Source organism: Ailuropoda melanoleuca, chromosome 16 (genome assembly GCF_002007445.2).
Source record: "Ailuropoda melanoleuca isolate Jingjing chromosome 16, ASM200744v2, whole genome shotgun sequence".
In the NCBI taxonomy this organism is placed as follows: domain Eukaryota; kingdom Metazoa; phylum Chordata; class Mammalia; order Carnivora; family Ursidae; genus Ailuropoda; species Ailuropoda melanoleuca.
This window is the reverse complement of record NC_048233.1, coordinates 51,428,714-51,456,144: the sequence shown is the minus strand read 5'-3', so window position 1 is coordinate 51,456,144 and position 27,431 is coordinate 51,428,714. Positions and strand designations below refer to the sequence as shown.

Genomic DNA, 27,431 nt, shown 5'->3' with positions numbered 1-27,431 from the left:
GTTATGTAAATGACGCTAAGGCTTCTCCTTGGGGGGAGATTTTAGTATTCTAATGAGGTAAAGGTAACTGTCGGGCACTCCATGGTCCATCTGCGCAGGCGTGAGTGGGGGGTTAAGCTCAAACTGGTCTGGGTGGTCTGGGCCGCCCAAGCTCCCGTCCAGGCAATCGTTACCGCTTGACGGGTTCTTTCGGTTTCCATCATGGGCTGTTAGGCCCCTCAGGTCTTTTGCCTGAGTTAAGAGATAAGCTGGAAAGAAGAACTTAAAGGAAGTGTGGGACAAAGTTTCAGTGGGTACAAGCAGGTGAGGAGTAAAGGTCAGCTCTTGGGGTCTAGCTGGTGACAGTCTCAGAGCTCAGAGACGGAAGCAGGCCAGGCAGAGCTCTATCACCGCGGGGAGGTGAAGTTTAGCCTCTGACTGGCTCAGAACCAGGCTCTTGGGTCCCTTGGAAGGGCGGTGGACTGGGAGTCAAGAGGCCAGGATTTTAGTCTGAGTGACCTTGAACAGGTGATTTCTCTCAGACATCAGTTTCCTCATATGGAAAAACTGCCGTGCTGGTTAAATAAAAATGGGACAGCCATCCGTTGAAATACTGTGTAGCTGTTAGCAAGAATGAGGAAAGGCTTTATGAACTGGTATGGAGAGATCGCCAGGATGTATTAAGTGAAAAAGAAAGGGCTGAAGAGTGTATATAGTGGGCTCCCTGAAGTGCAAAAAGGGGAGGAGGATAGAAGCGTACTCGTGTTTGCATGAAGGAGCTCCGGAAAGAGCTGAGAGACCACAAGTGGTCACATGTTGGGGGAGGGTTGGGAGATCGGGCCTTAGGAATTGGAGGGAGCCTCTTCATAAAGATGTTTATATTGTTTTATTAACTATGGGATTGAATTACCAATTTTTTTTTTTTAAGTATAAGAAATGAAAGCTCAGGGGCACCTGGGTAGCGCAGTCGTTAAGCATCTGCCTTTGGCTCAGGGCATGATCCCGGGGTTCTGGGATCGAGTCCCACATCGGGCTACTCTGCTGGGAGCCTGCTTCTTCCTCTCCCACTCCCCTGCTGTGTTCCCTCTCTCGCTGAATCTTTAAAAAAAAAAGAAATGAAAGCTCAGCCTCTATCTTTACCCAGTCACAAATGAAAGCAGACATGCTATCCTCTGTCTTGGCAATCCACCAATGCCAGGGGTCCCCAGGGCTCAGGAGAAAAGTCCCCAGCTTCCTTTTAAGGCCCAGTGAAGTATGGCTTAGTCAGGAAGTTCCTTCTTAGGTCTGACTTCATTCCCTCCTGATGAAATATTCAGCACCACCTCCCTAGCTCCATGTAGCTATCAATATGTATCCTCAGCTCCCCCTGGGCTTCACTTGGTTCCCTGGGTAAATCTAAGCCCTACATTCTCTCCCCCGGAGACTTGGAATGGTTTGGGATTACTTGGTGGGTGACAGGCCCATAGGTCCTTGTAACCATCCTGGGAAGGTGAGATACGAAGGGAAGAAAAGAAAGGCCAGAGAGAAGGGGCTTCCCCTCACCCTCCCCTGTGCACAGCCATCTCCCCTTGTGCCCACCTGCCCTGTCCCTTCACACACACACACACACACACACACACTCACGCACACACACGCAGAATAACCTCTCTGGATCTCTCTCCTATTCCCTTCCTTGTCCTTCGTGGTCTCATCCCCTCGCTGGTCCTCCCAGGTGAGTGCCCACGCCTGCTGTCACCATGACGACCATTCACCACCAGCAGATGCGGCAGGAGCACGTGTCCATGGAGTTCTCCAGCTCCACCACCCACATGCAGACCTTCTTCCAGACAACCAAGATCGTGGGAGGCAAGTAGAGTGGGTGGGAGGGGGGATCGGGAGAGGGCAGCCATTCTTCCTCCTCATCCACTCCCTGGGTGGCCTCAGGCTTTGTGAGTACAGGGCCCCTCAGGAGCCCAAGATACAAAGAACAACCCTCTCCTAACCTGTGCTTTCATAAAGCTTAAGCCAGTGGGATGTTTACCCACAGACCAGATCTTCTAGAAAACAGCTTAGGAAAACGCAGTCACGTGAAGGTGTATGAGAGCCTGATGAACTTAATTGCTTGAGGAGATCAGGGCCATAGGCAGGTGGACGCATCTCCGATGGCAGAACTGCAGCCACAGAGGAAGTTCGGGAAGTAGCTACCTTCCTAGATCTGAGTAATGCTGACCCCGCTCCACTTCCGAAATAGATGTGGAGCCGCCAGAGGAGAGAGGATGAACGCACAAACAAGTGACCTAAGCTTCCAGGCTCTCAACCCTTGGGGACCAGACTTGGGGGAGAGCGGATCCAAGGGAAAGCTGAGAAATGGTCTCAGAGCAGAACAGATTGTTTTAGTCATGTGTCTAGTGGAAAGTGATTAAAAGATGGCCAGGGGCCAGGCTATCCAATATCTCCTCCAGTCACTGCCCCTCCCTCAAAGTCCTGGAGGTACAGAGTCCCTCCAACTCCTCCATGCACAGAGGTCAGGGCCAGAGGAACGCTCTGTATGGACTCCTCCTGGTCAGGGAGGCGAGGCAAGCGCAATGGCTGGGACTCGAGACCTTACGTGATGAAAGCAGTGACTCGCAGCCCTGGCTGCACATTACAATTATCTTAGTGTAGCGGGGACAGAAGAAGGGGAACGCAAAAAGGGCAACATGTAAGTCTGCCCCAACCGCCAAATCAGGTGTGTTTTTGTTTGCTTGTGTTTCAAGCTCTCCAGAGATTCTGGCATGCAGCCAGCGTTTAAAACCACCAGCCAACAGGGTCAAGGCAGGGAATGCCAATGCAGTAAAAAGACTGCGGTGAACTGCAGAGGACATGCCCCACCTAAAGGGGCCCCCACTATTCACCACCCACTGACCATTGCCATAGGGGAATATGAGCTCAGTGCTGAGACTGCAGAAATCTGAATTTTTATGTGACATCTCTCAATTTTTAGACATAAGGCTACTTTTTGTTTAAGCATCGAAGAAGTCAAATAACACCCAACTGCAGGTCAGGGGCAGCTGGCACTCTCGTCTGAGGCCTCTGATTGCGATTTAAAAGACATTTTTCGTATCTCAGTCCTTCAGAAGAGCGGGGATAACGAAGGCACCTCCTTCAATGGGGTAGGGTGAGGACTGGATAAAATAATCTCTGAAATGCGTTTAGCACAGTTCCTGACCCAAGGAAAGTGCTCCATGAATCACAGCGATTGTATTTATTAACTGTCAGCTCACCAGCCAAGATGTTCTGCAGTTTATGCTGAAAATACAACTTTTCATTTTCCAAATATACAGTTCCCTCACCACGTTGAAGCTGCTCTTTCGGGTAAGGACATTCCCACGTACAGCCCCTCTGGAGTGGGAATGTTTCCTCTCGCTCACTTAAAAATCACTACTACTGCCCTAGCAGTGAATGCTGAACCACAGAAGGGCAGGGGGAAGGCCTACAGCAGAGCTCAACTAAGCTACCAGGCCTCCCAAACAGAAGGCCCCGGCCCCTCTTAAGGCTCCTGGGGGATCAGAACTTCCAGGAGAGAAGCCCAAGAGATCAAGAACACCCCCCCCCCATAAGTCTCCTTTAAAAAAAACATAGGACCCAATAATGTGGTCCAATGAAGGTAAGAGGAGTTGGCTCCCCCTGGTGTTTGAAATTTGCCATAACACAACGACCCACAGACTCGAAGTCCTCTTTACCCGGCCAAAGTCCCCCGCACTGGCCTAAAATGTTCCATTGTCCCGTCAAGAAAAGATCAGCCCTCCAATCCTGGGCTGAGCTCCGCCTGGAGCCCATTCTGACCTCTCGCCTGCCGCCACAGAGGAAGTCGTGACAAGGAAGTCCTCGAGCACTGTAGAGTTCTTCAGCTTGGTCACTCGGAGTTCCGACATCCCTCCGGGCGAGAGCGTCCCAGAGTTCGCGGAGAAACCTCACCCGGTCACCGCGCCTGAGGGTGCGTCGCTCCCCGTGTCTTCCCACGCCCCTAACTGCTTCCCGTTCTTCTCCCAGTGCCCCAACCAGCACCCCCACCACCACCACCACCACTGACCCCCAGTTCACGAACTCTGGCCACGCCAGGCTGAGGATCCCTCCCTGCCCTGGGCGGATGTGAGATCCCTGGGAGGAGGCGGGGTGCAGGCAGAGGTCTGGCCTGGAGACTAGGAGGTGAACTTGTGTCCCATGCCCACTGCAGGGGATAAAGCCGTGTTCCGAGCCCGGGTGCGGGGGAACCCCAAACCCAACATCTGGAAGAGAGAGAGCGGCATCCCCATCAAGGAGACAGCCAAGATGTTCTATGACAGCATTAACAAGGAGCACGTGCTGAAGGTGCGGGGACCTGAGCCTGAGATCCAGTTACGGATGAGGCCAGAGTCAGGGACCCCAGGGCATGTCGCAGCCCCCCTTGTGGACAAGAGAACTGGGCCATGGGAAGAGAGGCTGTCATTGCTCTAGAGGAGGGGCAGGATAAGAGAAGCCAAATGAAGAGCTTGGGGCGTTGCTAGAGTAAGCAGGGGACCAAAATCAGGGGCCAGATGAAGCAGGGCTAGGGCAAAGCCTAGGCGGGGCAGCCCCAACCTGAAGAGACCCAGCTGTTCCAGAGGTGAGAGAGCCAGAAGAGAAGCCAGGCAAAAAGTGTGGGCGCGGCTAGAAGGGGCGGGCCCGTGGTGGGTGGAGCCGGGCTAAATGCCAGCGGACGGGGACAGAGGGAGGAACTGAGCATAGCGTAGGGGTGAGGGTCAGGGTTCCTGGGCTCTTCAGGGAGCCTTCCGGAAGACTCTCACCAAGGGCTGATCATCTTTAGATGTAACTAGCTTCTGCAACCTTTAGCTCCAGACCCTTGAGGAAAAGGAGGGATGGGTCAGGTGGAGACCTGTCCCAGTGGGTCCTGCGAGGACTTACAATGGTGGAAGGCAAAGAGCCTCCCCTCTCCCCCACAGACAGAACTCGGTTCCTTCTCCTCCCATGGTCCCATTACTGGACCCTCAGCCCCACAGAGCACACACAAGCTGCCCAGGGTCCGCCTCCTGGCCACCCCTTCCACAAATTCATTCATTCTGCAAGCACCTTCTGAGGCCCCACTGGGCTGGAAGGGCCATGCTGCACGCACCGAGGAAGCCTAATTCACCAGCTTCCTCAGACGCAGCCCAGTGCCTGGTGCAGAGGAGTAAGTACGTGTTAAAGGAAGGAGTACTCATCCCAGTGTAGAAAATGCACAGAGTTACAACTCAGAGGAAGTCCCTGACTTCTAGCTCACAGCCAAGGAGAATCCCGTGCAGAATCAGGCTACCAACACACACTCGCACGACTACTACCTGCAACCTCCAGATCGTACAGGCTGCTCGGTCCTTCACGCCTACGCCCAACGCTCGGCTCCTCTCCCACCCACCCCCATGCCCTCCTCTGCCTTCTCACAGAGAGTCTCCCTGGGGCCCCCCCTTCCCTCACTAATGGCCGGACTCTGATACAGCTGGAGCCACTGACCTCCGATGACTCTGACAACTACAAATGCATTGCAAGCAATGACCATGCAGATGCCATCTACACTGTGTCCTTGCTGGTGACAGAAGGTGAGCGAGCTCCCTCCTCCTGGCCTTTCCTCTTAGGGACCAGACTCCCCCTGTCTGACCCTGTCCATCTCTGTGTCTTCAGGTCAAGAGAAAATGGATTTTAAAAAGATGTTGAAGAAGAGGTGAGGCTGGGAGGCCCCTCTGCCTAGGTGCTGTCCCTCCACTCTCCAGGCTAGAGCTTCCTGAAGGCCTTTCAGCAGGGCCCTGAGCTAATGGCCCAGGCTCCAAGAACCCATGAAGTAGGGAGGGGAATCACAAGGGTAGGAGAGGCTCCCTCTGTCTTCAGAGGGAGGTGCTGAGTCCAAGCTTGGTACCCACCTCCTCCCAGGGCACCCCCTGCTCCCAAGAAGCAGCAGAAGAAGGGGATAGGTGAGAAAGAGATGTTGGAGATTTTGTCCAAGGTGCCCAAGAAGGACTTTGAGAAGGTCTGCATGGAGTACGGTTTCACTGACTTCCGGGGTCTGCTCAAGAAGCTCAAAGAGATGAAGAAAGTGGAGGTGGAGGTCAGTGCCCATAGTGGGGCGGGGTCTGCAGGCAGGGGTCCGGGTCTCCAAAAGTGCTAGTGCCTGTGTGTCTCCCAGTGGCAAGGCCCCTCCACCCTGCACGCACGTGCTCAGAGGCAAGAAGAGGAAAGGAATTCACTTTCCTTCTACTTCTCTCTCTACTACCCCCTAATGTGTTTGCATGGACTTTGAAGTCAGACAGCTCTGGGTTCAAAGCCCATTTCTATTGCCTTATTAACTATGTGAACTTGGGCATCTCTCTGAACCTCAGTTTCTCATTTGCAAAATGAGAAATCTACCTTCCTCTTTTGTTCGTTTCAACCAACTCAAGATTATTAAGCATCCACACCTAGTGGTGTGGAATTAGAGGAGTTATGTAATGGGCCCAGGTACATCGTGACCGTTCTGCAAATGGTGGTTCATTTCTTATCGTCCATCATATCTGTCTCCCCCCAAGTCTTGCAGGCTTTCAGTGGCAGCAAGTGGGGGAAGCGCAGGTCTCCAATCAGCCTAGTTATTTCTCCCCAGACCTTTAGGGGGCTCCTCCAGAATTGGGTTAACAGACTGGTCAGGCTCCAGATGTCCCTGACGCCTTCCATTTTATTATCACAATCTCACAGACCATCCGGATTCTGAAGCCCCTGGAAGACATAGAGACCAAGATTGACACCACTGTGGTCTTTGACTGCATCATGGAGCTGAAGGACCCCAATGTCAAGATGACATGGATGAAGGTGTGGGGGGCACCTAGGCAGGGCCTGCCCCGGCAATGTCATTTCCTCTCTGCACCTCCCCCCTTCACAGAGCCCCCTCATTATCCATCAGCCAGGTCCTCTCTTCCATCCCAGCAAGAGGATGCCTCCTGGTATGATTGAAACTGGCTGGGAGCTGGGCTCTATTCTTAGCTCTTCCATCACTTTGCTTTTTGATATGAGACCATTACCTTCCTCTCTCTATGCCTCAGTCTACCCATCTGAAAAGTCTGGGTTCTGAAGCTCTGAAGGTCACATTAAGAGTTCAGGTCTCAGGGGAAGCAGGCATCCTGGGTCCCACTGGGCCAGAAGGATGAGGCTAAAGAGATCTCAGGGGTCTCTGGTGTGTCTGAGGATCTTAGAGAGGTAGACATGGCACCCTCCAGCTCAGGCTGGCCTTGGGTAATGGGGACCTCTGGAAGTCTCCTCCTGAAGTCCTTCATCGGCTCTTCTACCTGTTTCACGAGGCAGGGTAATGAACCACTGAGGATCCAGTACTCCCTAGGCAAGTATGATGTGAAGCAGATGGGCACCAAGTACATGCTGGTTATTACCAACGTGAACACGAATGATGCAGGCATCTACAGCCTGTCCGTGGGTGACAAGCGGATGAGAGCAGAGCTCACAGTGCTGGGTAAGAATGTGGGCATCAGGGGGAACAAAGAGGACACAGTCAGGGTCAAGGGAGGAATAGCCAGGGATGGGGTCCATGGGGATATGGGAAAGAGGACTGTGGGGCTATGCAGTTGAGGACTGCATGGGGATGGACGTTAATGGAGGAGGGAAACATGGGGAGAGGGCTATGAGATAGTAAGTGCCATGGGGCAGTGTGGCATCGTGGTTAAATGCACAGTCTCCAGAGTTAGACTAGTGGGGTTCAAACCCCCAACTTCTGTCGCTATGAGCTTGTGATTTGGGACAAGTTATTTAACTTCTATTTGCCTTGGTTTCCCCATCAGTAAAATGGGGAATAACAGCAAAATCTGCCTATATGGGAACTGGATGCATTAGCATGTGCAAATTGGCTAGAACAGTGCCTGGCACATATTGAAAACTGCATAAGTGCTTTGTAAAATTGCTGTGTTAACATCACTGGGGAGGAGACCATATGAACACCATGGGAGGGGGTCACAAGCAGAATGAAAGGAAGGATGCATTCCCCAGTTCTGGGCTACAGGAGGCCAGTGACCCCTGAGTCTCCATGCCCCCTTCATCGTCCCACCCCTCAGGAGAGACCAGGGCTGCAGCCCAGTGAGTGCCCCTCCTCCTCTCCCACAGATGAGCCACTAAAGTTCTTGGGAGAGATGAAGCCAATGAAGGTGACAGAGCGCCAGACAGCTGTGTTTGAGATCCGCCTCTCCAAGAAAGTGCCTAACTTTGTGTGGAAGTTCAACGGGAAGGAGCTGAAGAGGGATGAAAAGTATGAAATCACGGTGTCTGAGGATGGTCTGACCCACACGCTTAAGATTAAGGATGCCAGACTGTGTGACACCGGCGAGTTCTCTGCTGAGGTGGGGGACCTGGTACAGAAGGCCCAGCTCACTATTGACCGTGAGTGGTTGGGCCCGGAGCTTGAGGGGTGGGCCTCATGCCACAGCCACCTCCATGTGGGCAGGCATCCATCCATCCATCCATCCATCCATCCATCCATGTCTCCTTGCAAAGCCCGGAGATGGGTACTAGAAAGACACAGCATTCTCTTCACTAACTCCTAGAGTCGTGGAGGAGGCAGGGGTGAAAATGGAATCAGAACATAAGTTCTCAAGCAAGGGGTCAAGACACACTGGGGTCTTATTATCAGCTGGAGGTCGTGGGTCACGAAATTAGTAGCCCTTCTGGCTCTAATCTCATATATTCTAGCACATCCCTCCTAACCATGCGTGTTCTTACATGAGAGCACTTTTGCAGAGTTACGCATGGTGGTGGGTACGCCAGAAGCACGTCACACATGTGAACCGCCCTTGACACGTGTGACATGGCATCATCATGGCTGTGATGGAGGGAGGCACAGAGGCTGTGGGAACCCAAAGAAGGGGCACCACTAGGTGATGTCAGAAAGGATGTGATGAGGGGATGGCCAAGCTTCTTCTTACCCAGAAGAACAAAAAGGAGTTCAGCTTTCAGCCAAGGGAGAAGAAGAGAGGAAATTCTCAGCAGAGAGAACAGCATGTGTCAAGGCCCGGGCACCAGAAAGACAATGCAGTTTTGGCTGGAGTTCCAAAGGGGCATTAGAGATATTGACTGCCATGCTGTGAGGAGGTAAAAGTTGTTATCCTATTTTACATATGAGGAAACTGAGACTCGGGGAGTGAATGCATTGCATACAGTCAGCTAGCAAATAAGGGGCAGAGCTGGGACTCTCCCGGCCAGTTACCTCTCTGGGTTGCCTGTTGCACACAAACACATCCCACGTCACAAGTCCCTGTGTTTCTGGGATGAAAAAGAGGAGCAAAGCAGCATGTAGCTGCAGAAAGGGATGTCGGAGTTGGGTCGGATCCAGGTATGTCTGTCCACAGGCATCCCCATCAAGTTTGTGAGAACCCTAAAGAACGTACGTGTGAAAGAGAGGAGCCGCGCATGCCTTGAGTGTGAGCTGACGTCCAAGGATGTGATGCTGCACTGGAAGAAGGACGGGCAGCCGCTGGAGCGTGGCACCAAGTACAGCATGAGCCACGAGGGCAAGCGGGCAGAGCTGGTCATTGAGGACGCACAGCTCAGTGACGGTGGAGAGTACACCGTGGTGGCCATGCAGGATGGAGACCCCACTGAATACTACAGTACTGCCATGGTCACCGTGGAGGGTACACACCCACCCCATCAGTCCTCACTGTCCGATACCCCCCACCCTGACAGCTCCCTACCATGACACTGATAGCCCCCTACACACTCCAACGTCCTCAGACCATGATCGATTTCTACTTCCCCACTCTGATCACCCCCATCTCCCAAATTCTGACCATCTCCAACCTCCCAGGCCCTGAACATCTCTACCTCCTGGACCCTGATCGTACCCCACCTCTCAAATGCTCTCTGAAATCCCTTGGCTTTATCCATCCTTCACTTCCAGACTCTGACCATCCCCAGCAGCCCTGATCATTCTATACTCCTTGACCCTGGCCAGTCCCTACTCACTAACCCTAACCATTCCCCACTGACCCTGACCACCCTCACCCCCTAAAAACAGTCTAGCGTATCTAGCACAACCCCAACTAACCCCCAACTCTGCTAACCACCTGCGGTCCCACCATCTATTCCCCTTCTTCAGCTGAGCATCCCAAGTCCCCACTGACCATCCTCTGATGATAAGCCTCCCATTGGCCATTTCCCAATGCAACTGACTTTTCCCCAACCTCCCATCTTCTTGCTCCAGTCCCCCCACTGACCATTCTCCAGTCACCCATTGGCCATTTCCAAACCTCCTGCTAATCATAAATTATTTTGATAGACGCGGCACCCTTGCCCCTTCCCTTGGCCATGGCCACCAGCCATTTTCCCGCGAGTCCCTTCTGCCCCCAGCACCCTAACCCAGCCCCCGCTCCCCTTCTCCCCAGAGCGTCTGGCCACGGTGAAGAGCGGGCTGTCCGACGCGCACGCGGCCACTGGGAGCCCGGCTGAGCTGTGCGTCGTGCTGAACGACGAGAAGGTGGAGGGCGTGTGGCTGAAGGATGGCAAGGAGGTCCGAGGCAAGGGCTAGGGAAGGGGACCAAGGAGGGAAGGGGTCGACTGGGCCGCCCCCCTCCGCCTCCCAGATCACGGACTTGCCGGGCGTGCAGATCGTGAAGCAGGGTGCAGTGCACAAGCTCATCTTCCCCAGTATGGGCCCGGAGCACGAGGGCAAGTACACGTTCCGGGCCAAGGGCGCAGAGAGCGAAGCCTCGGTGTTCGTTGCAGGTAAGGTGGCAGCCCGCTAGAGGCAAAGCTCAAGCACGCCTGGCCCGCCCACGTGCTCAGAGCTCTCCCCCCACCCCCGGGGGTTCTCCTCCACCCCTCGTCGCCCCGCCCCGCATTCGTGCCGGGCGAGCCTGCCCTGCCGCCGCCCCGCAGATCCACCGACCATCGACCCGTCGGTGCTGGAGGCGCTGGCCGCGCACCCCGTGACCGTGAAGGTGGGCCACACCGCGAACATCAAGGTGCCCTTCCGGGCGAAGCCGCTGCCCAAAGTCACGTGGTACAAGGACGGCGTGGAGGTGACGGAGGAGGAACGTGTGTCCCTGGAGCGCGGGGAAGACGAGGCGCTGCTCACGATTTCAAACTGCGTGCGTGAGGACAGTGGCCTCATTCTGCTCAAGCTCAAGAACGACCACGGCACAGCCACAGCCACTCTGCACCTCAGCGTGCTGGGTGAGGGCCGGACCCTGCTGCTGGGCGCTGGCGGCGGGGACGGAGCTGGAGTTGCGGGTTGCGAAAGGGATGGAGTGCTAGCTTTGCAGCCAGAAGCCCCTTTCTAAACTCCTAGTTCTGTGGCCTTGGGAAAGTCTGTGAACCTTCTGCAGCCTCAGTTTCTGACCTGCAACAGGATGATTTGGTTTTTGTTAGGTTTTTGGATCTATTTCAAGTGAATCTAAGGCACAAAGAGTGCAGGACACTAATAGACCTTCCAATGTTAAGTGTTGTTACTGACTTGGAGATGGTCCGTGGTTGGAAAGTAGAAATGAAGTGAAAGAGGTGGGATTTAGGGATAGAAGTGAGGTTGGTGGGGAAGTTTTGGGAGTTGAAGTGAAACGAGGTGAGGGGAGGTGAGATACGTTGAGGATAAAATGAGGTTGGAAGAATGGGAGAGGGTAGGAATGGGATTTGGGATGAGTCTGAACATAAGGCGAAGGAAAGAGATGAGGAGCTGGCCTTAGCGAGCTCATCATACACATACACACACACACACACACACACACACACACACACACACACGCATACAGACCCCAAGCCATCAAGCTGTGGAGTCAGAAGGTTTAGGTTCCAATTCAATTCAGCAGCAGGACTGAGCTCTTCTGTGTTCTCAGTGCTGAGGACAGAGATGCATGTATCCCAGCAGTCTCTCAACCCAAAAGGGCTGAAGACCAGCAGACATGTAATTATAGCATAACATAAACTATTAATACCAGAAAGCATTAAAGTTCTGGAAACAGAGAGGAGGGGGAGATCTTGTCTGGAAGGAGACAGGGGGACATCAGCTGAGGCAGGGGGCCCTAAGGTCCCCAGTTCCCCCATTGCTAGGCAAGTGAGAGTCTCAGGGGCCAAGGATCCAACCCTCTGGGCAAGTCTTATAAGGAGGGGCAGTGAACACAGAGAAGGGCGAGGGATCCAGAAAGCTCGGAGTCTAACTGTCCTCCAGTCTGGCTGGACCTCCAGCAGGTGGGATCTGTCCTCCAGTCTAACTGTCCTCCAGTCTGGCTGGACCTCCAGCAGGTGGGATCTGATCCTTTGCTCCCATTCTGATGGCTATCTTCTGTCCTCAGACCGTCCCAAGCCTCCCCAGGGCCGGGTGGAGTTCCTGGAACTCTCTGGGAACTGTGTGCACATGAAGTGGAAAGCCCCGAAGGACAATGGCGGGCGGCCCGTGACACAGTTCATAGTGGAACAGAGGATGGTCGGCAAGAAGGCCTGGATTAAGATAGGCGAGGTGGACAGTAAATTCACGAAGTTCTCCACCAACAAGGTAGAAGAGGGGAAAGCCTACCAGTTTCGTATCCTGGCAGTTAATTCAGAAGGAGTGAGCGACCCGCTGGAAACAGAGGAAGTGTTTGCAGGAAATCCCATTGGTCAGTGAGACGGCCTCATGCTCAGTGGGAAACTCGGGGGTCAGGATGGGGGTCTTCGGACAGTGGGGAATGCTAGTCTGCGTGGGAATTTCCTGGGGTCACCTCTGTAGCTATCCTATGAGACAGACAGAATCCAGAGTAAGAACAGAACATCATCTTGGGCAGGAATTCTCGACTTTTCCCTGTTAGATCTCATGCACAACACACTTCCATGTGTATATCCAGAACTGCATTCAATTCCACGGAAATGACTCCACTTGTTTCTCCATTCCAGAAATCATCCCAAATCCAAGTGGGAGTGATGTTACTTTAGAGAAAACCTTGAATCTGTTCTTTTTCCCAGAGAAAACCCTTGACAACCTTGGCATTTTAATTATGAATGCTAATTAACTACTTGCTACACTCCTCCCAGTTGGTCTCCATGTCTCCATGTGTCAGGAACATTAAGAACCGTAGCACTGGGAGTGACGCAGGTTGGAAGATTGGAATTGGTGATCTCAGTCTTGGCCACACAGTAGAATCACCTGAGATCTTGAAAAACATGCCAGTGACCAGCCTCCACCCCAGGCCAATTAAATTAAACTATCTGCAGGTAAAACCCAAACATTGTTTTTTGGTGTTGGCATTTTTTTTAACTCCCCACTTGATCTTAATGTCCAACCACAGTTAAGAATCATCAGGGGTTTTTTAAAGGAGGGAGCCAGAGATCAGCATAGGGTGGGCAACCGTCTACACGCTCCCCCTCCTAACCTCTGCCCTGTCTTCCACAGAGCCCCCTGGTCTTGCCTCCCAGCCTCAAGTGACTGATGTGACCAAAGACGCCATGACCATCACATGGAATGCCCCTACCCAGGATGGGGGCGCCCCAGTGCTTGGCTACATTGTGGAGCGGAGGAAGAAAGGCAGTAACCTCTGGGTGCCAGTTAACAAGGACCCCATCCAAGGTGAGGTCCTAGGGAGAGAGGCCCAGGAGGACCAAGGGAGGCTTTGCTGGGCAGACCTATGTATCTCTGCTGGCCTGAATGTATTCCATTCCCCAACTCCTTTGGGGGTTTTTATGGCATCCCATAACCCCCTCTTCATGTCCTCTCACTCTATGGCCTCCCATCTCATGGACCCCCTGCCTCATGACCCCTCAAATTCCCATTTCAGACACCAAGTGCACTGTGGATGGTCTCCTGGAGGACACAGAATATGAATTCCGAGTTATTGCTGTGAATAAGGCAGGCCCTGGACAGCCCAGTATGGCGTCCAACTCAGTGGTAGCCAAGGACCCTGTCAGTGAGTACGGGGCTGCCAAGCCCCAGCACACAGTAGAATTAACCCCTTCAAGGTAGACAGCGGGTTTCTTCTCTGGGAAGGTCTCACAGGATGACCCCTCCGTACAGTCTCCACTTTCTGGGGGCTGCCAGCCTAAGAGACGGACAGGATACACCCAAAAGAAAGTCAGCAAGTAAAGATCGAGAGTCAGGGACAACAAGGAGGCAGTGGGGGGAAAAAAGTTATCAAACGCTGAGTATTTCTGGTTAGATAAGGTCGTGGACGCATGTTTGAGGATTGGGTAGGGGTGGAGGGTAGATGGTTGGGAGGGTGCTGAGTTTAGGAGGTGAGGTGGGGGTACTGCACACGAATGGATGTGGTGGAGACGGTTGGGCTAAAGGCTGGAGTTTCGAAAAAGGGGGATTGAGGGTGTAGGGTATGTTGAACTTGGAGGATGTCAGGGGTGACAGGATTGATCCAGCGAGAGAACTGAATTTGGAGGTTGCTGAGTGTTAACTGGGAGTTGGAGGCAGAGGCGGCGGAAGTTAGGTGTCAGGGGTACTGAGTGTGGGAACTGGACGCGGGATTGCATACAGATGAGTCAGAAGGCCAACTGGATGTCTGTGCCACCCAGAACCCCCAGGCCTGGTGCAGGGTCTGCACGTGTCTGATTCCTCCAACTCCAGCATCTCCCTGGCCTGGCGGGAGCCTGCAGAGGGAGACCCCCCCTCCGGTTACATCCTGGAGATGCGGGCTGAAGACACAAAGGAGTGGTCCAAGTGCACCAAGATCCCCATTTCGGGGACCTGCTACACGGTGGGGGGCCTCACCGAGAGGCAGAAATACTTCTTCCGAATCCGGGCTGTGAACGAGGCTGGGGTCGGGGAGCCTGTGGAGCTGGACGAGGGGGTCCGTGCCATGCCACCGCCAGGTGAGGGTGCAGACAGAGCTGGGGTTTAGGGCCCAACATCCTGGCCCCATACTTTCCTCTCTGGGCCCTCATCCCACGGGGAAAGACTGGGTGATGCTATGATCAAGAAGTCATCCATACTTGTGCGTGGGCAGAGCTAGGGGTGACCTGTCCCCCCCGCAAAAAAAAAAAAAAACCACTCACTGTATGCCAAGTAGTGTGCCAAGGGAGGTGTTAGAAATATAGAAACAAATAAGACACAGGACCTGCCCTAGAGTGTTACATACTAATAGGGGAAGACAAAGGAGGAACAACTAAACGCTTCACAGTGTTGGGGCTGCCAGCTGTCTGTATGATCTGTCGTGAGAGCATGGGGGAGAGGTTGGGAAAGGCTCTGGGGGGAGGTTTAAAGCTGAGTCTTCCAGAGAGAGAGGTCCATGGCCCCACCTCTGTCTCCTCCATCTCAGCTGCCCCCAAGTTTGACCTCACCGCCCGGCTGAAGAGTCACATGGTGGTTCGTGCTGGGACAGCCCTCTGCATCCATGCTGCCTTCTCTGTGAGTCGTTCCAGACCCTGGCCCCCACAGGCCCCCCACTTAGCCAAGATGGCTGCTGTAGCTATCATAATCTCTGTCTCTGCCCCTCGCCAGACCCCTGGCAATAGAGCCTGGCAGGAGATTCCTTGACAGTGGAGTGGGAGAGGGCCTGCCCCCAGATAACACCTGGGTGACCCCAGTGCCATCTCCCGTCACCACGCAGGGCTCACCACCACCCAACGTGATCTGGCAGAAAGATGGCATCCCTACCAAGGGCCGGGAAACCATCACCAAGGGCAAGAACCACTCCCAGTTCCTCATCAACAGCACGAAGCGCTCCGACTCCGGGGTGTACCGCATCTTGCTCCAGAATGAGTTTGGAGAGGCATACTATGACATCCACGTGCGTGTGGCAGGTACGACAGCAGGCAGAGGCCTCGGGGAGGCATCCTTGCACACGCTCCAAAATAGAGCTCCCCACTGCTGCTTGAGTTCCTGCCCCTGTCAAGTCACGCCTGAAGGTGGTAACGGCTTCTCTGGTGCCACGAAGCAAGACATTATTGGCCCTTGCCTTCCTGGGGAGGTTTGTTTCCACTTTTTCTAAATGCCCTGAAGCCCTAGAGGCATTGAACTAGGACCAAACCCTTGTGTCAGTCTCTGCATTCGTATCTGGTGAGCTTTGGGGGCGTATGCAAAGTATGATTGGAAGAGAGAGCAAAAAATGAATGGGAGGCAGGAGGGGCAGATGGAGATGAGTCCATTGAAAATGGGAGTGACCTGATAGTGAAGGCTAGATGCTTTATAATCAAGCCTTAAACCCCCAAGGGATGAAGGGATAAACTTTTATTGAATGGTTACTATGTGCCAAGCACTTTACTCAACATTTCGGTGGGAGTTTTTGTCAGCCCTATTTTGCAAGTGAGGAAATGGGTCTCAGAGTTTACAGGGCTGGTAAATGGCAGATACACCTCAGAAATAGCTCCTTCTGACTCCAAAACACCAGCGGCCTGAGACTCAAAGAAGAGACAGTCCCCATTCCACCTTCCATGGGGCTTGGCAGGTGCCTGGGGTGGGACACAACTCTACAGGCCCCCAAGGGTGGCTGAGGGACCTTATATGGCTGTTCCAGATTTTCCGCGGCCACCCACAAACCTACGGCTGTTTGAGGAGGTCCCCAACACAGTGACTCTGACCTGGAACCACAGCCCTGACGTGCAGGAGGACAGTGAGGCCCACTACGTCATCCTGAAGCGGGATGCCAGCACCGCCACCTGGTTCACGGCTGCGGACCACGTCTTCAGCAACAAGTACACGGTGACAGGGTTACTCCCCGGCAGGAAGTACTGCTTCCGAGTCTTGGCCCGGAACGAAATTGGTGACAGTGAGCCGCTGGACTCCAAGAACACCTGGCTCGTCAACAAGGACAAGAGTGAGTGTGGGTGGCCTTGGGGGTTCGGGTTATATGTCTGATGGCAGGGATGACATAGGTGTTGCCAGGGGTACCCAAGATTGGAGGTAAAATCTGAGAACCATTGAGGTGGAAAGGCTCCGGTCAGGGATGCTGGGAAGAGAAGTAGCGATCCCGAAGCCTAGAGGAGATACTTTCTGGGTACTCTGAGGGTTGGGACTAACGTGGCGGTGGGGAGGTGCCCTTGGGGGCGGGGATGACAGGGCGGGGGGGTGAAGCTGAGACCCTGCCGTTGGAGCTGAGGGGTCCAAGGGGTGAGGACTGGAGAGGGTCTCCAAGGATGACGTCCAGGAAGGGAAGGGGTTAAGGGTGAAGATAGGATAGGGAAACTTGAGGAGCTAAATGGAGGCGAGGGGAGCCCATGGAGGCTGAGATGACGCTGGGGAAAGGCTGGATGGGCAGTTCCCAGCCGGTTAACAGCCCGGTCCGCAAGCTGGCAGCTGGCAAGAAGTTAGGACTCCTGGGTCTGGAAAAGGGTAAAAACCCAAACCCGCGCACCTGGCTTTGATCGTGGAACCTTGGAGTGACAAGGGGCGGGAGGGTGGCGGAAGGGGATCCTCGGACACACTAATGTCAAGTCGGGGCCCCAGAGTGGCTAGTGTGCCCTTCCCCGGGGAGCTGGGTCTCCGGGGCGCCTCCAGAGCTCTCAGCGGGCGGGAGGCGCCCGGGGTCCTGGGCGCGCTCACCGCCTGCCGGGCCCCCCCCCCCTGCACGCAGTCGAGGACCTGAGCGCCAAGCTGAAGCCGTACCAGCCGAAGGACTGGCGCCACGCGCCTCGCTTCCTGACCCCGCTCAAGACGCACACGGTGCTGCGCGGCCAGGACTGCACCATGACCTGCGCCTTCCTGGGGAACCCGCGGCCCACGGTGACCCTCTACAAGGGCGACGTCAACATCACGGCCAACTCCAAGTTCTGGTACAACTCCACCAGCGGCGTCTGCACAATCGTCATCCCCACCTGCACGCTCAAGGACAGCGGCGAGTACAGCGTGCTGGTGGAGAACGAGTTGGGCAAGGACCGCAGCAGCTGCGTGCTCAAGGTCTACGGTGAGGGCACCGCGCAGGGCGGGGCGGGGAGGTGCCCCTGCAGCCCACCTGGTCCAGAGGGCAGGATGGCTGTTTCGTGGCGCCGTTTTTTATTTCCTCTGCCATCAGGTGGTGTAAACATTCACCAACTGGCCATACTTGGTTCCTCTCTCCCATCCTCTCCATGTCATTTGTTATGTGCCTGGCTCTGCAGACTCTGGAGTCTGCAATCCTTGGTGGGCGTAGACTTGCCTTTGAAAAAGAAACTGGTGAATAGGCCTAAACCAGACTCACCAGTCACAATCTCTGTCGCAGGGCTCTGGAAGGAGTTTTTATGCTTACAAGATTTGACAGGTGATTCTGATATACAACCAAGATTGAAAACTACTGGTCCAGGATAAGGAGAGATGGAAGTACAAATGGGGCAAGGACTGAAGGGAACCTAGTGGAGACCCTTCCTCCACACAGACGTGCCACACATTTGCTCATGCGCGTACATGTAGGGGAGCGATCTTTTTTCCTACACACTCCTCTACCTTCACAACTACACAGCTAGTAGCATGAACTCAAGAAATGCAAAGCGGACCTGCCCTGCCCCTTCTCGCTGTAACTCCCTTTTCCATGATCCTCATGAGAAAACGACAACCAGCAAGGCTCCCCACACTGTCCCCTGCCCCTTACATCGACTTCTCCAGCCTCATCCTCTGCCACTCCCTGAACTCTCCATGGTAGTCCATCGCTGTCCTGTTGTAACTGCCTCTCTTCGGGGAAAGTCACACCGTCACTCGGTTTCAAGTGCTCAGCTAGACGTCTGGCGCTGAGATGATGCCTCCAGAATGGCAGTGGAACTGTATGACAGAACAAGGCCAGGGAAGGCATGGTGGGAGACATCCAGCTTTCATTCCACAGCTAGAGAAATCCCTGACAGCTTAATTCTGGTTGTAAGCACATGGGCCCAGAGCCCTGGCTCGGCTACCGTCCAGCCGTGTGACCTTGGCAAACCACGCTGGGTCTGTTCTCTCATCTGTTTCTTAAGGCTATTTGGAGGCTTGGGGCGCCTGGGTGGCACAGCGGTTAAGCGTCTGCCTTCAGCTCAGGGCGTGATCCCAGCGTTCTGGGATCGAGCCTCGCATCAGGCTCCTCTTGCTAGGAGCCTGCTTCTTCCTCTCCCACTCCCCCTGCTTGTGTTCCCTCTCTCGCTGGCTGTCTCTGTCAAATAAATAAATAAAATCTTTAAAAAAAAAAAAGGCTATTTGGAGGCTTAAGTGAGATAGCACGCAGAAATGCCTGGCGCAATGCTTGGCAAATATTAAGTGCCGAATGACTGTAGCTCTTGGCCCCACCCTCTCAGCTGACCTTGAGAACTGCGGCCTTAACTGCAAGTCTAGCAACTTGGAGTTTGCCTTCCCCCTGGCAACATTAACACTGACAAATACTTGTTTTGCTCTTTCAGACAAAGATGACAAGTCCATTCTAGCATCAGTCACTGAGAGTCTGCAGAAAAAGTCTAAGTACCTCATGTGAGCTCCGGCCCAGCCCAAGCATCAGGAGGATGTTGGGATGTGTGGTTTCGGGGCCCATCCTGTGTGTGGCCCCAGTGGGGGCAGCCCCATTTGCTCTCCGCTGCTTGTCAATGTCAACAGTCAGTGGAGACATGGGACAATAAATTGACTAAGTTCACCCCTGCCTGTTCCTGAGTGTGATGCGCAGCAGGGACCAAAGACATGGACTTGGCAGTGGATGGGGACACACAGAGCACGGACCCCAGGAGCTTAGTCCAAACCCACTCACATTGGGAGTGACCAGCCCCTTCTTGGCGGGGCCTTGGCACGCCTCCCCTCCCCTCAGGGCAAGGGAGAGCAAGTCTTGATCTCTTGATAGGCTTCATCCTTCTTCAGGTACCCCCCCCCATTTCTTCACCAGGTAGGTCTGTTGTCAGAGGAGGGGATCAGGGCCTTGCCTCTTCAGTGTCCAGGGTTCCCACTGTTTGAGAATCAGCGCCTCTCAAGCTAGAAGGAATCGGTCATCCAGCTCCCTACGTTTCAAACTTAGGTTTTAGAGCAGAATTCTCCCTTTAAAAAAAAAATAGTAAGAAACTGCTGGACTTCAAATAAGGATAGGGGACTCTCTGAGCCTCCCTCCTCTACATACTCTTTCACTGTCCCCCACCAGGTATCATTTGGAAATCACTAATTCACCCACCACCCACATAGGACTGAGCCTCCTCCATCCATTCCCACAACTCTACCACCTCTCTCCTAAGGGCATGTTCACCACCACCCAAGGCTTCCCTGTCTGCTTCTGGGGCAGGGCACTGCCCATTAAGATGCAAATGCCCCTGGAGTGGCGTGACTCCACTCCATTGTTTTGCCAGGGCTTCCCATCTAAAGCACAAATCAACCAATCCAATCTTCCTCCTCCCTGCTGTTTAACTGAGCCCACAGGCCAAGGAGAGAGGAGACACTTGAAGGGAATCTGGATCATTCTGGAGCAGGCAGCAGGCCTGGGAGGAGGTGGGCAGCAATAGAGGACGCTGGGTAACTAAGACTCAGCAAAGGTGCCAGGCACCCGTGCGCAGGGGAGTGCATCAAGGAGAAACTTGGACGGTGGTAAATACTACCCATCCCCCATCCTACTGAACTACATCCTCACCCATACACGTGACCAGGGAAGTGAGACCCACTCCAACCAGCACCATGTCACCAGAGCCAGGGAGCCAGCCTGGCGCCAAGATGCACTGGCCAGGACTGTGACCCAGGCTGTAAGGACATCCAGGCCCCTGGCACCATGCCCCCAACCCCCTCCTCTCCAGGACAGGCACATGCCACACAAGCAGGACAGCCAATGGCCCTTGGTTTTTATTTTTTTTTCACATGAGCAGCAAAGGATGGAGATGTCCCATCCTTGCTCCTTTTGCATTGAATGTGCCTTAGGTCTTATGACCCTAGAATGTCATTGAAGGCCCCTCCTCTGGCTCTCAGTGAAGGGGCAGAGAGGAAAGCACTGATGGCGGCAGGGTGGGGTCCCAGCTCTCTAAGCCAGGCTCAGCACCCCCTCAGCAACTCCCTGAGGCCCTCTCCCTGTAAGACTTAGACAGCAGGACAGAGACAGATGGCAGAGTAAGACATAGACAGGCTGAGAGACAGACCACACACACATAGACTCACATACACAGACACACATACAAGTTGGCCCCTTCCTTTGGCATGGTTCACCCTAGCCCCGGGGATAGGGTCTAAGGGTGGTGGTGGTGGGCCTGCACTCTGGGCTAGCCTCTGAAAGAGATGGGACCAACTTGAATCCTTGGTAACCCAAGCTCCCAGGCCAATGAAGTACCCAGTCTTGCCTATGTGGACAGACACCCCTTCACCTTCCCACCCAACACTTAGAAATTGAGATTGTTCAAGTAACAAGGATAGATGAAGGAAAGGGAGACTCCATCCTCATCCAATCTTACCAATTAGGGGCCTGCAAAAGGGAATTCAAGCCCTGGCTTGGTCATCTCAGTTCAGATGTCTCCTCTCTTCCCTCGGTGCAGATGAGAAAAAGTGGGAATGGGTGAGTCAGACTCTTCCATCTAGCAGAAGCGGGGGGAGGTCAAGACACCGAGCACCATCACCCTCCAGAGGGGCTGTGACAGTCCCGATGGGTTTGGAGGTGGGGAGATGTCTAATTCCGGCTCCATCAAGGAGAATTAGGCTGGCTCTTTTTAGCTCTCATAATTGTTCTGGACCAGTAGCTTCGCTGGAGAGATCCCTTTCCTGCTTACCCTCTCAAACTTGTACATTTCCCAGGTGGTAACTGCTGCCCCAAGTTAGGCCTACAGCCGTCCTGACCCAGTTCTTGCAGGTTCTGGACCCCTGCCCCAGGAGGAGAGAGGGGTAACCAGACCCTGGCCTCTCAGTTGGCCTTGCTCAGTCTGTAGTCTTCCACTGGCTCCCGGCTCTCAACAGCTGACAGGGCGATGAGCATCTGGGCAGCATAGTACGTGGACATGATGAGTGCCCGTGAGTAGGGCACCGGGAAGCAGAACTTGTTGAGGGCGATGGTCAGGTCTGAGATGATAAAGAACAGTGCACCACTGCCTGCTGCCAGCTCAGTCCAGCGCCAGGCTGCCCCGACCAGCCGTAGTCCTGCCATAGCCCGCCAGCCCATGAAGCCGATGAGGGCCACATAGACCCCCACCAGGTAAGTGAAGGCACCTGAGAGGCATGGGTACAGAAGAACATAACATAGGCCCGACAGCACTGCCATCACCAGACCTGTCCGAAGAGCCAATGGCCGCATGCCAAAGGCCGAGGCGTAGAGCATGTGGGTCACAGCAAACATCAGCAGACCTGGGAGTGAGAGGGGATGAGGGGATGCTGAAGGCCGGCTCAGGGAGTAATAAGTAACGGGGTGGGGGTAGGAGGGGAGTGCTTGGGATAACCCAGGAGTTTTCTCTGGGGAGTATCAGGGGTGGGAGGAAATCCACAGAGGTAAAGATACACCCTCCCTTCCCCTGAGAAACTCTAGAACTGATCACCAGATCTGCAAGGTAATCCTCCAACAAGGGCCCCACAGTCTTTGGCCTCAGAACCCCTCAGATTCTCCATATTCTTGTTCCAAAGCTCCCTCTCCCAAATCCTTAGCCACCTAAGACCCTCTAGCACCCAGCCCCAGGATTCCTCCCAGGTAGCTACTGGGACAACTGACCGTGCACAAGGTAACCCTGGTCCTGCCAGATGAGGAAGGCATCACCTAGAGCGGAGAAGACGAGCCCCGCAAAGATGCGGGTGGCACTGGGATGGGTCAGCAGGAATCCTAGGCCATGGGCCAGAAGGAAGAGCCAGAGGCAGAAGATGGGCAGGCACTTGATGAGGGCGCTGACCCACGATGGGCTGGACGAGGGCAGCCAGAGCACAAAATACACGCAGGTGGCCTTGAAGAAGGGCACCAGCTTGGGTCCCTCACTCTTCACCTGGAGGACACAGGACAAGGGCAGCACTCAGCATTTGGAGCTCAGAAGCCCACAGAGGTGTTCCGAGCCAGCACCCTCAAACCAGACATATACTCCAGAGCCAGACCCACCTCCCAAGTAGGGAGGATTAACACGCAGAAACCCAGTGTGGCCTGCCCCAACCAGCCAGCACAGTATGAACATTCCCATCATCACCCTGAGGCTCAGCTGATTAGGAAGGGCAAGGGCTCCCCTGTTCCTGCTGCCCATGTGCATTCTTGGCCCAAAGCAGGACCAGAATGGTCACTCACTGGGCAGAAAACAGATCTTGGGATAAGGTCCCCTCCTGCAGGGAAGGCTTCTCCCTTCCTGACTCCTCCCTGTCCCTCCCCAAAGCCCCGTTAACCCCTCCCTGCCAGCATCAGCCACCAGCCATCTGGAATGGAGTGGAGTCAGCAGGAAACCACAGAGACGCCACAACTAGCCAACTCGTGATCCTCCGCAGTGGGGCCAGGGCACAGGCTTAGGGCCCTGGCAACACCCGGTGAGTGCCAGGAATGTGTGAGGGTGGGCCCTCAGCAGGCCCTCTCCTTGGCCAGTCTGCTCCTCAGCCTTCACTCCAGCTTTCCGAAAGGTACCAGCCTAATGGTACCATCAAGAGCAAGGAGAGGAGATAGGGATGCTGGCTAGAGAAGGATTTCAGGGATTGGGGAGTTGAAGGGGCGGGGCGTCCCTTGGTCAGTCTCATTTCCCAGAGAACAAGAGCAATTCAAGAGTTCGTCAAAAAGAGAGGCAGGAAGCAGGGGAGGGGTTCTCTTTCCAGCTTTTGATGTGAAGCCAGCAGACTGGCTGGGAGGAGATGTGGGAATGAGAGGAGGAAGTTAAAGCAGCTGACTTGGCCTCAGCCAGATAAGGGGGGAGGGCAACTAAAGAAAGGTGTGTCCAAGTCCACTTCAGGTACTCTCCAAGCTGAGGGAGGGGGCCACTGCAGGTATTTCGAATCTGTGATCCCCTGAAGCTCCTTTTTTGGGGTTTCAAGTACAGGGTCTCTGTGGGTGATTCAGAACTGCTGAGGTTCCCTGTATACACACACTCTGCCCAAAATGATTGTGCCTCTGGGTGGGTGAGCTGTCCAGCACAAGGCTCTGGGAACACACTGATTCCCAGACTGTCAGTTACCTGAGGGCTGATCAGACTGTGATGAAGGAGGTTGGGAAGAGACAGATGGTTAGGTCCAGGGTCCAAGCCTGCCCTTGCTCTGCCAGGGGTGAGAGCAGGGAGAAAAGATGACTCAGTGCCTTCCTATGGAGATATCCCCCATCCAGGCTCATCAGGGCAGGGGCATGGGTAGAGAAGGAGACTGGAGGAGATGAACAACCCCACAGTCCCCAGTTCTCCCCAGCAACCACCTGCCAGTCCTTGGAAGCATCAACGTCTGCTCCATACCTCTCCCCCAGCCCTATACTTCCTATAAGGAGAAACAGGCCGTAGTAGTAGCTGGTGAGATTTTGACAGTCATAGAGAATCCAACGCTAGAAGAGGAAGGGTGGAGAAGAGACAAAGGTTCGAGTTGAGAAAGTCTGAATTGGGAGAGATGTCAAGAGACAAGGACCCCTCTTCCTCCAGGGCATTACCATTGCTGCTTGGACTCAAGGGCGTCCCCTCCCGTGCCCCAGGCTTGTTTATAGGATGAGGAACGGGAAGAAACAAGTTTGGGCCAGGATTCCCAGGAGGTCCCAGTCACCCTCCTGCCTGCCCTTCCCCGCTCTCTCCCACGCCTCCCTGTGGTCTGCCCACGCAGAATCGGGCGGCCAGCTACTGCCCCTCTCTCTCGGGCAGCCACCCCGCCGACCCGCGTCAGACACACAGACATCAACGAAGTCACGCTTCCGAGTCACGTGCCCACTGTTTTCCTCCCTCCCGCGGGCGGGCGGGGGCTGCCTGGAGGAGGGGCGCCCCGGGTCCGGGGTGCCGGGCCCTTGACAGCGCCCGCCTCCCGCCCGGGGACGTCGACCGCCGCGGGATCCCTGCCCTTCCTCGGCCCCCGACGGCCTGGCCTGCCGCAGCCCAGTCCCCAGGCCGGTGGGCTCCGGCCGCGCCGGACACTGGCTCGCTCGCTCGCTCGCTCACTCACCACAGTGACCGGGGACACCATGGCGGCAGCGGCGGCGGCAGCGGCTGACACTCCGCTCCGGGCTGCAGCGGCCAGGACGCGCCGGCGGCCAGGTGAGTAGGCGAAGACGTAACAAAGCCCCGGGTGACGGACAATACCTCCCGCTCGCCGGGCGCTGGGATTTCTGTCTGCGATCCCCATGACGTCACGGCACATACCGCCAATGAGGGGGCTGGAGTCGGGGGCGGGACGTTCGAGGCCCCGCCCCTGGAACCGGGGCCAGGGCATCCCAGAACGTGACTGTTACCTCCGAGTGAGGACCGAGCTTGGCTGAGAGTCAAACACATTCCTGTCGTGGGCACACGGCTACACACATCTTCTCATAACCCGGGGATAAAAAACTGATTCCCTTCAGCCTTTAACCACACGGACGTAGTTGACATAGTTCGCACGGACATAGTTACGATTAGACCCACAACCTTGTGTACAAACACACATCCAAACGGACAATGGTCAGCGCATATACCACCTTCAACATGAAAAGACACACATCAATAGGTCCACAGCAGCCCATAGACTCATCGCCCTCACGTATATACAAACATATATGGACTCACAATTACCCTTAGGCATCAAACAAGTGCGTAGACAAAAAACCCACAGCCGCAGGTCGACACACATCCTTCCACATAAAAAGAGACACTGAGACAGGCACGCAGCAGCCTACAGACCACAAATACTTCATTGCTCTTAGGCACATGCCTCTCATAGCTCAGAGACGACTGTTGCACAAGAACACAGGGAACGACAGGCAGACCTGAGCATACTTAAGGACCCACACTAATGGAAACTAAGTTTGCCAGAATCCGGCTTAAGCAGCTTGAATGTCGAGATTACAAAGACTAAAGGGACACAGGCACATTTGGAACCAGGCCTCATCAGAATCATGGGAATTACATGGGTGGACTGGTAAGCAGTCAAATGGACTGGGATCCCTGTTCCAGTTTTGCCAGGTCCAAGTTGTGTGTCTGGGTGAATCACTTACCCTCTCTGGCCTTGATTTCCTCATTCTTAAAATAAGTGCCTAATCTCTCCGGTTCCTCCCAAGCCAGCTTGTTGTATAGGACCAGGAAGGAGCAGGCTGCTGGTGTCAGGAAAGTCTCGGAGTCTTCCTGCAGACAGATTTCAGATACTTCTTAAGGATGGCCTGTGGTCTTTGATCTGCAGTAGGAGGGAAGGAGTTGTGTGCCAGGCTTTGGGAATTGGGTTTGGAGGGGATAACCAGCCTAATTAGCCCTAATTAGCAGCCAACAGGAAGTGGAGTTTTAAACATCCTGGGATGACACTAAGGCCCTGTTGGTGCTCCCCAACCTGGTGCCAGGCCAGGAGAAGCCTGCAGCTTGCCCTCTGCGAGCCCCTCCCACAATGGGCCTTTCTTTTTCTTTTGGGACCCGCCCAGTTTTCCCCAAAGCCTGTGCTGACCTGATGTCCACTTGGAGTGGGGAGCAGCCCTCTTTTGGTGATAGAATTCACAACCAGAGGTTCAGAGGCAGGGGCAATAGGGTGAGAATCAGGGGCGCCTGGGTGGCTCAGTCGTTAAGCGTCTGCCTTCAGCTCAGGGTGTGATCCCCGCGTTCTGGGATGGAGCCCCACATCAGGCTCCTCCACTAGGAGCCTGCTTCTTCCTCTCCCACTCCCCCTGCCTGTGTTCCCTCTCTCGCTGTCTGGCTCTCTCTGTCAAATAAATAAATAAAATCTTAAAAAAAAATAGGGTGAGAATCAAGACTTGGGATTGGGGTCACCCACAGCCTTCTCCCATCCTCTCCAAGCACTTTCTGCATAGAACCCCAGTGGGCAGTGAACTCTGCCTGGTCTGCTCTCTTCCTAAGCAGGGGCTGAGGGGAGACCTACCTTACCAAAATGGGAGACTACAGTTGCTGTCTGGAGGGCTTGGTGCCACACATACCCACCCACACACCCACCCATCTACACACACACACACACACACACACACACCCCTTCCTACAGTGTCCTGCCTAGAAGAAAGGCTGGATTGAGAGTTAGAACTGCTGTACTTGATGCTAGCCCCTCCTTCTCTGGGACTTACCAGCTCTATTAACGAGGCACATCACTCCATCTTTGGAGCCTGGGTTTCCTCCCAGAACATGGAGAAATGGAGCTAGAAGATATGTGCAAATATGTCCATTTTCCAGCCAAACCCTTTCATGTCACCTAAGGGATAGTTCTCAGAACATGGTCAAGTGGGGGCATTTTTCATTTCTCTGGACGTTCGTTTCCCTGTTGATAAAAGTGAGAGGATGGGACTATAAAAGTGGTTCTCAACAAGCAAGGCCTATCAAAATTTCTTGGGAAGCTTTTTAAACATGTAGATACCCTTGCCCCATCCCAGTCCTACTAATTAAGTGGCACGGATTTTAATAAGCTTGGGTACACAAATCTAGAAAGCATGAGACGTAGAATTGTCATCCGCAGGGCCCGAATCAATGTTTGATTCCTCAACAGGCAATAATCATAAACATAGTTCACCTGCAAAGCAGAGGCATCTCGCCCCAGTGCTGGTTATTCTCTGCCCTCTCACTACCCAGTTCTATTCTCAGCC

The 27,431-nt window shown here is 54.3% G+C and overlaps 2 protein-coding genes across 4 annotated transcripts; one reads left to right on the top strand and one right to left on the bottom strand.

Moving 5' to 3' along the window:
* Positions 1-1,715: 1,715 nt before the first annotated feature.
* LOC100473653 (immunoglobulin superfamily member 22) lies at positions 1,716-19,283 on the top strand. Its single transcript, XM_002926160.4, has 22 exons — positions 1,716-1,824; positions 3,803-3,934; positions 4,175-4,308; positions 5,450-5,549; positions 5,632-5,671; positions 5,878-6,052; positions 6,673-6,786; positions 7,276-7,438; positions 8,083-8,355; positions 9,321-9,605; positions 10,356-10,480; positions 10,554-10,695; positions 10,849-11,145; positions 12,258-12,560; positions 13,331-13,504; positions 13,713-13,841; positions 14,455-14,751; positions 15,198-15,286; positions 15,489-15,681; positions 16,395-16,694; positions 17,451-17,780; positions 19,213-19,283. The coding sequence occupies exons 1-22, from the start codon at positions 1,716-1,718 to the stop codon at positions 19,281-19,283; spliced, it is 3,975 nt and encodes a 1,324-aa protein (XP_002926206.2).
* Positions 14,582-25,011, bottom strand: TMEM86A (transmembrane protein 86A). Of its 3 annotated transcripts, XR_004621329.1 has the most exons (5): positions 24,833-25,011; positions 22,455-22,719; positions 21,217-22,096; positions 19,275-19,831; positions 14,582-18,607 (listed from the first exon to the last, which is right to left on the bottom strand). XR_004621329.1 is itself a non-coding variant. In XM_034645498.1 (3 exons), exons 1-3 carry the CDS (start codon positions 24,851-24,853, stop codon positions 21,660-21,662), a joined length of 723 nt encoding a protein of 240 aa, XP_034501389.1. In that variant the 5' UTR covers positions 24,854-25,011; the 3' UTR covers positions 20,596-21,659. The 3 variants fall into 3 exon arrangements, 1 of the variants encoding a protein (XP_034501389.1); XR_004621328.1 differs by lacking the exon at positions 14,582-18,607 and having other exon boundaries at positions 18,984-19,831; XM_034645498.1 differs by lacking the exons at positions 14,582-18,607; positions 19,275-19,831 and having other exon boundaries at positions 20,596-22,096.
* Between the last annotated feature and the right edge of the window lie 2,420 nt (positions 25,012-27,431).

What these genes read in the sequence shown, in the direction of transcription:
- LOC100473653 (XM_002926160.4), top strand. Translation starts at nt 1,716, where the DNA reads ATGACGACCATTCACCACCAGCAGATGCGGCAGGAGCACGTGTCCATG. An exon ending in ACAAGGAGCACGTGCTGAAG is followed by an intron (nt 4,309 to 5,449) that starts GTGCGGGGACCT and finishes ACTCTGATACAG; the next exon opens with CTGGAGCCACTGACCTCCGA. An exon ending in TGCCATGGTCACCGTGGAGG is followed by an intron (nt 9,606 to 10,355) that starts GTACACACCCAC and finishes CCTTCTCCCCAG; the next exon opens with AGCGTCTGGCCACGGTGAAG.
- TMEM86A (XM_034645498.1), bottom strand. Translation starts at nt 24,853, where the DNA reads ATGGTGTCCCCGGTCACTGTG. An exon ending in TGGTGTCCCCGGTCACTGTG is followed by an intron (nt 22,720 to 24,832) that starts GTGAGTGAGCGA and finishes TGTGTCCTCCAG; the next exon opens with GTGAAGAGTGAGGGACCCAA. An exon ending in CCAGGGTTACCTTGTGCACG is followed by an intron (nt 22,097 to 22,454) that starts GTCAGTTGTCCC and finishes TCTCACTCCCAG; the next exon opens with GTCTGCTGATGTTTGCTGTG.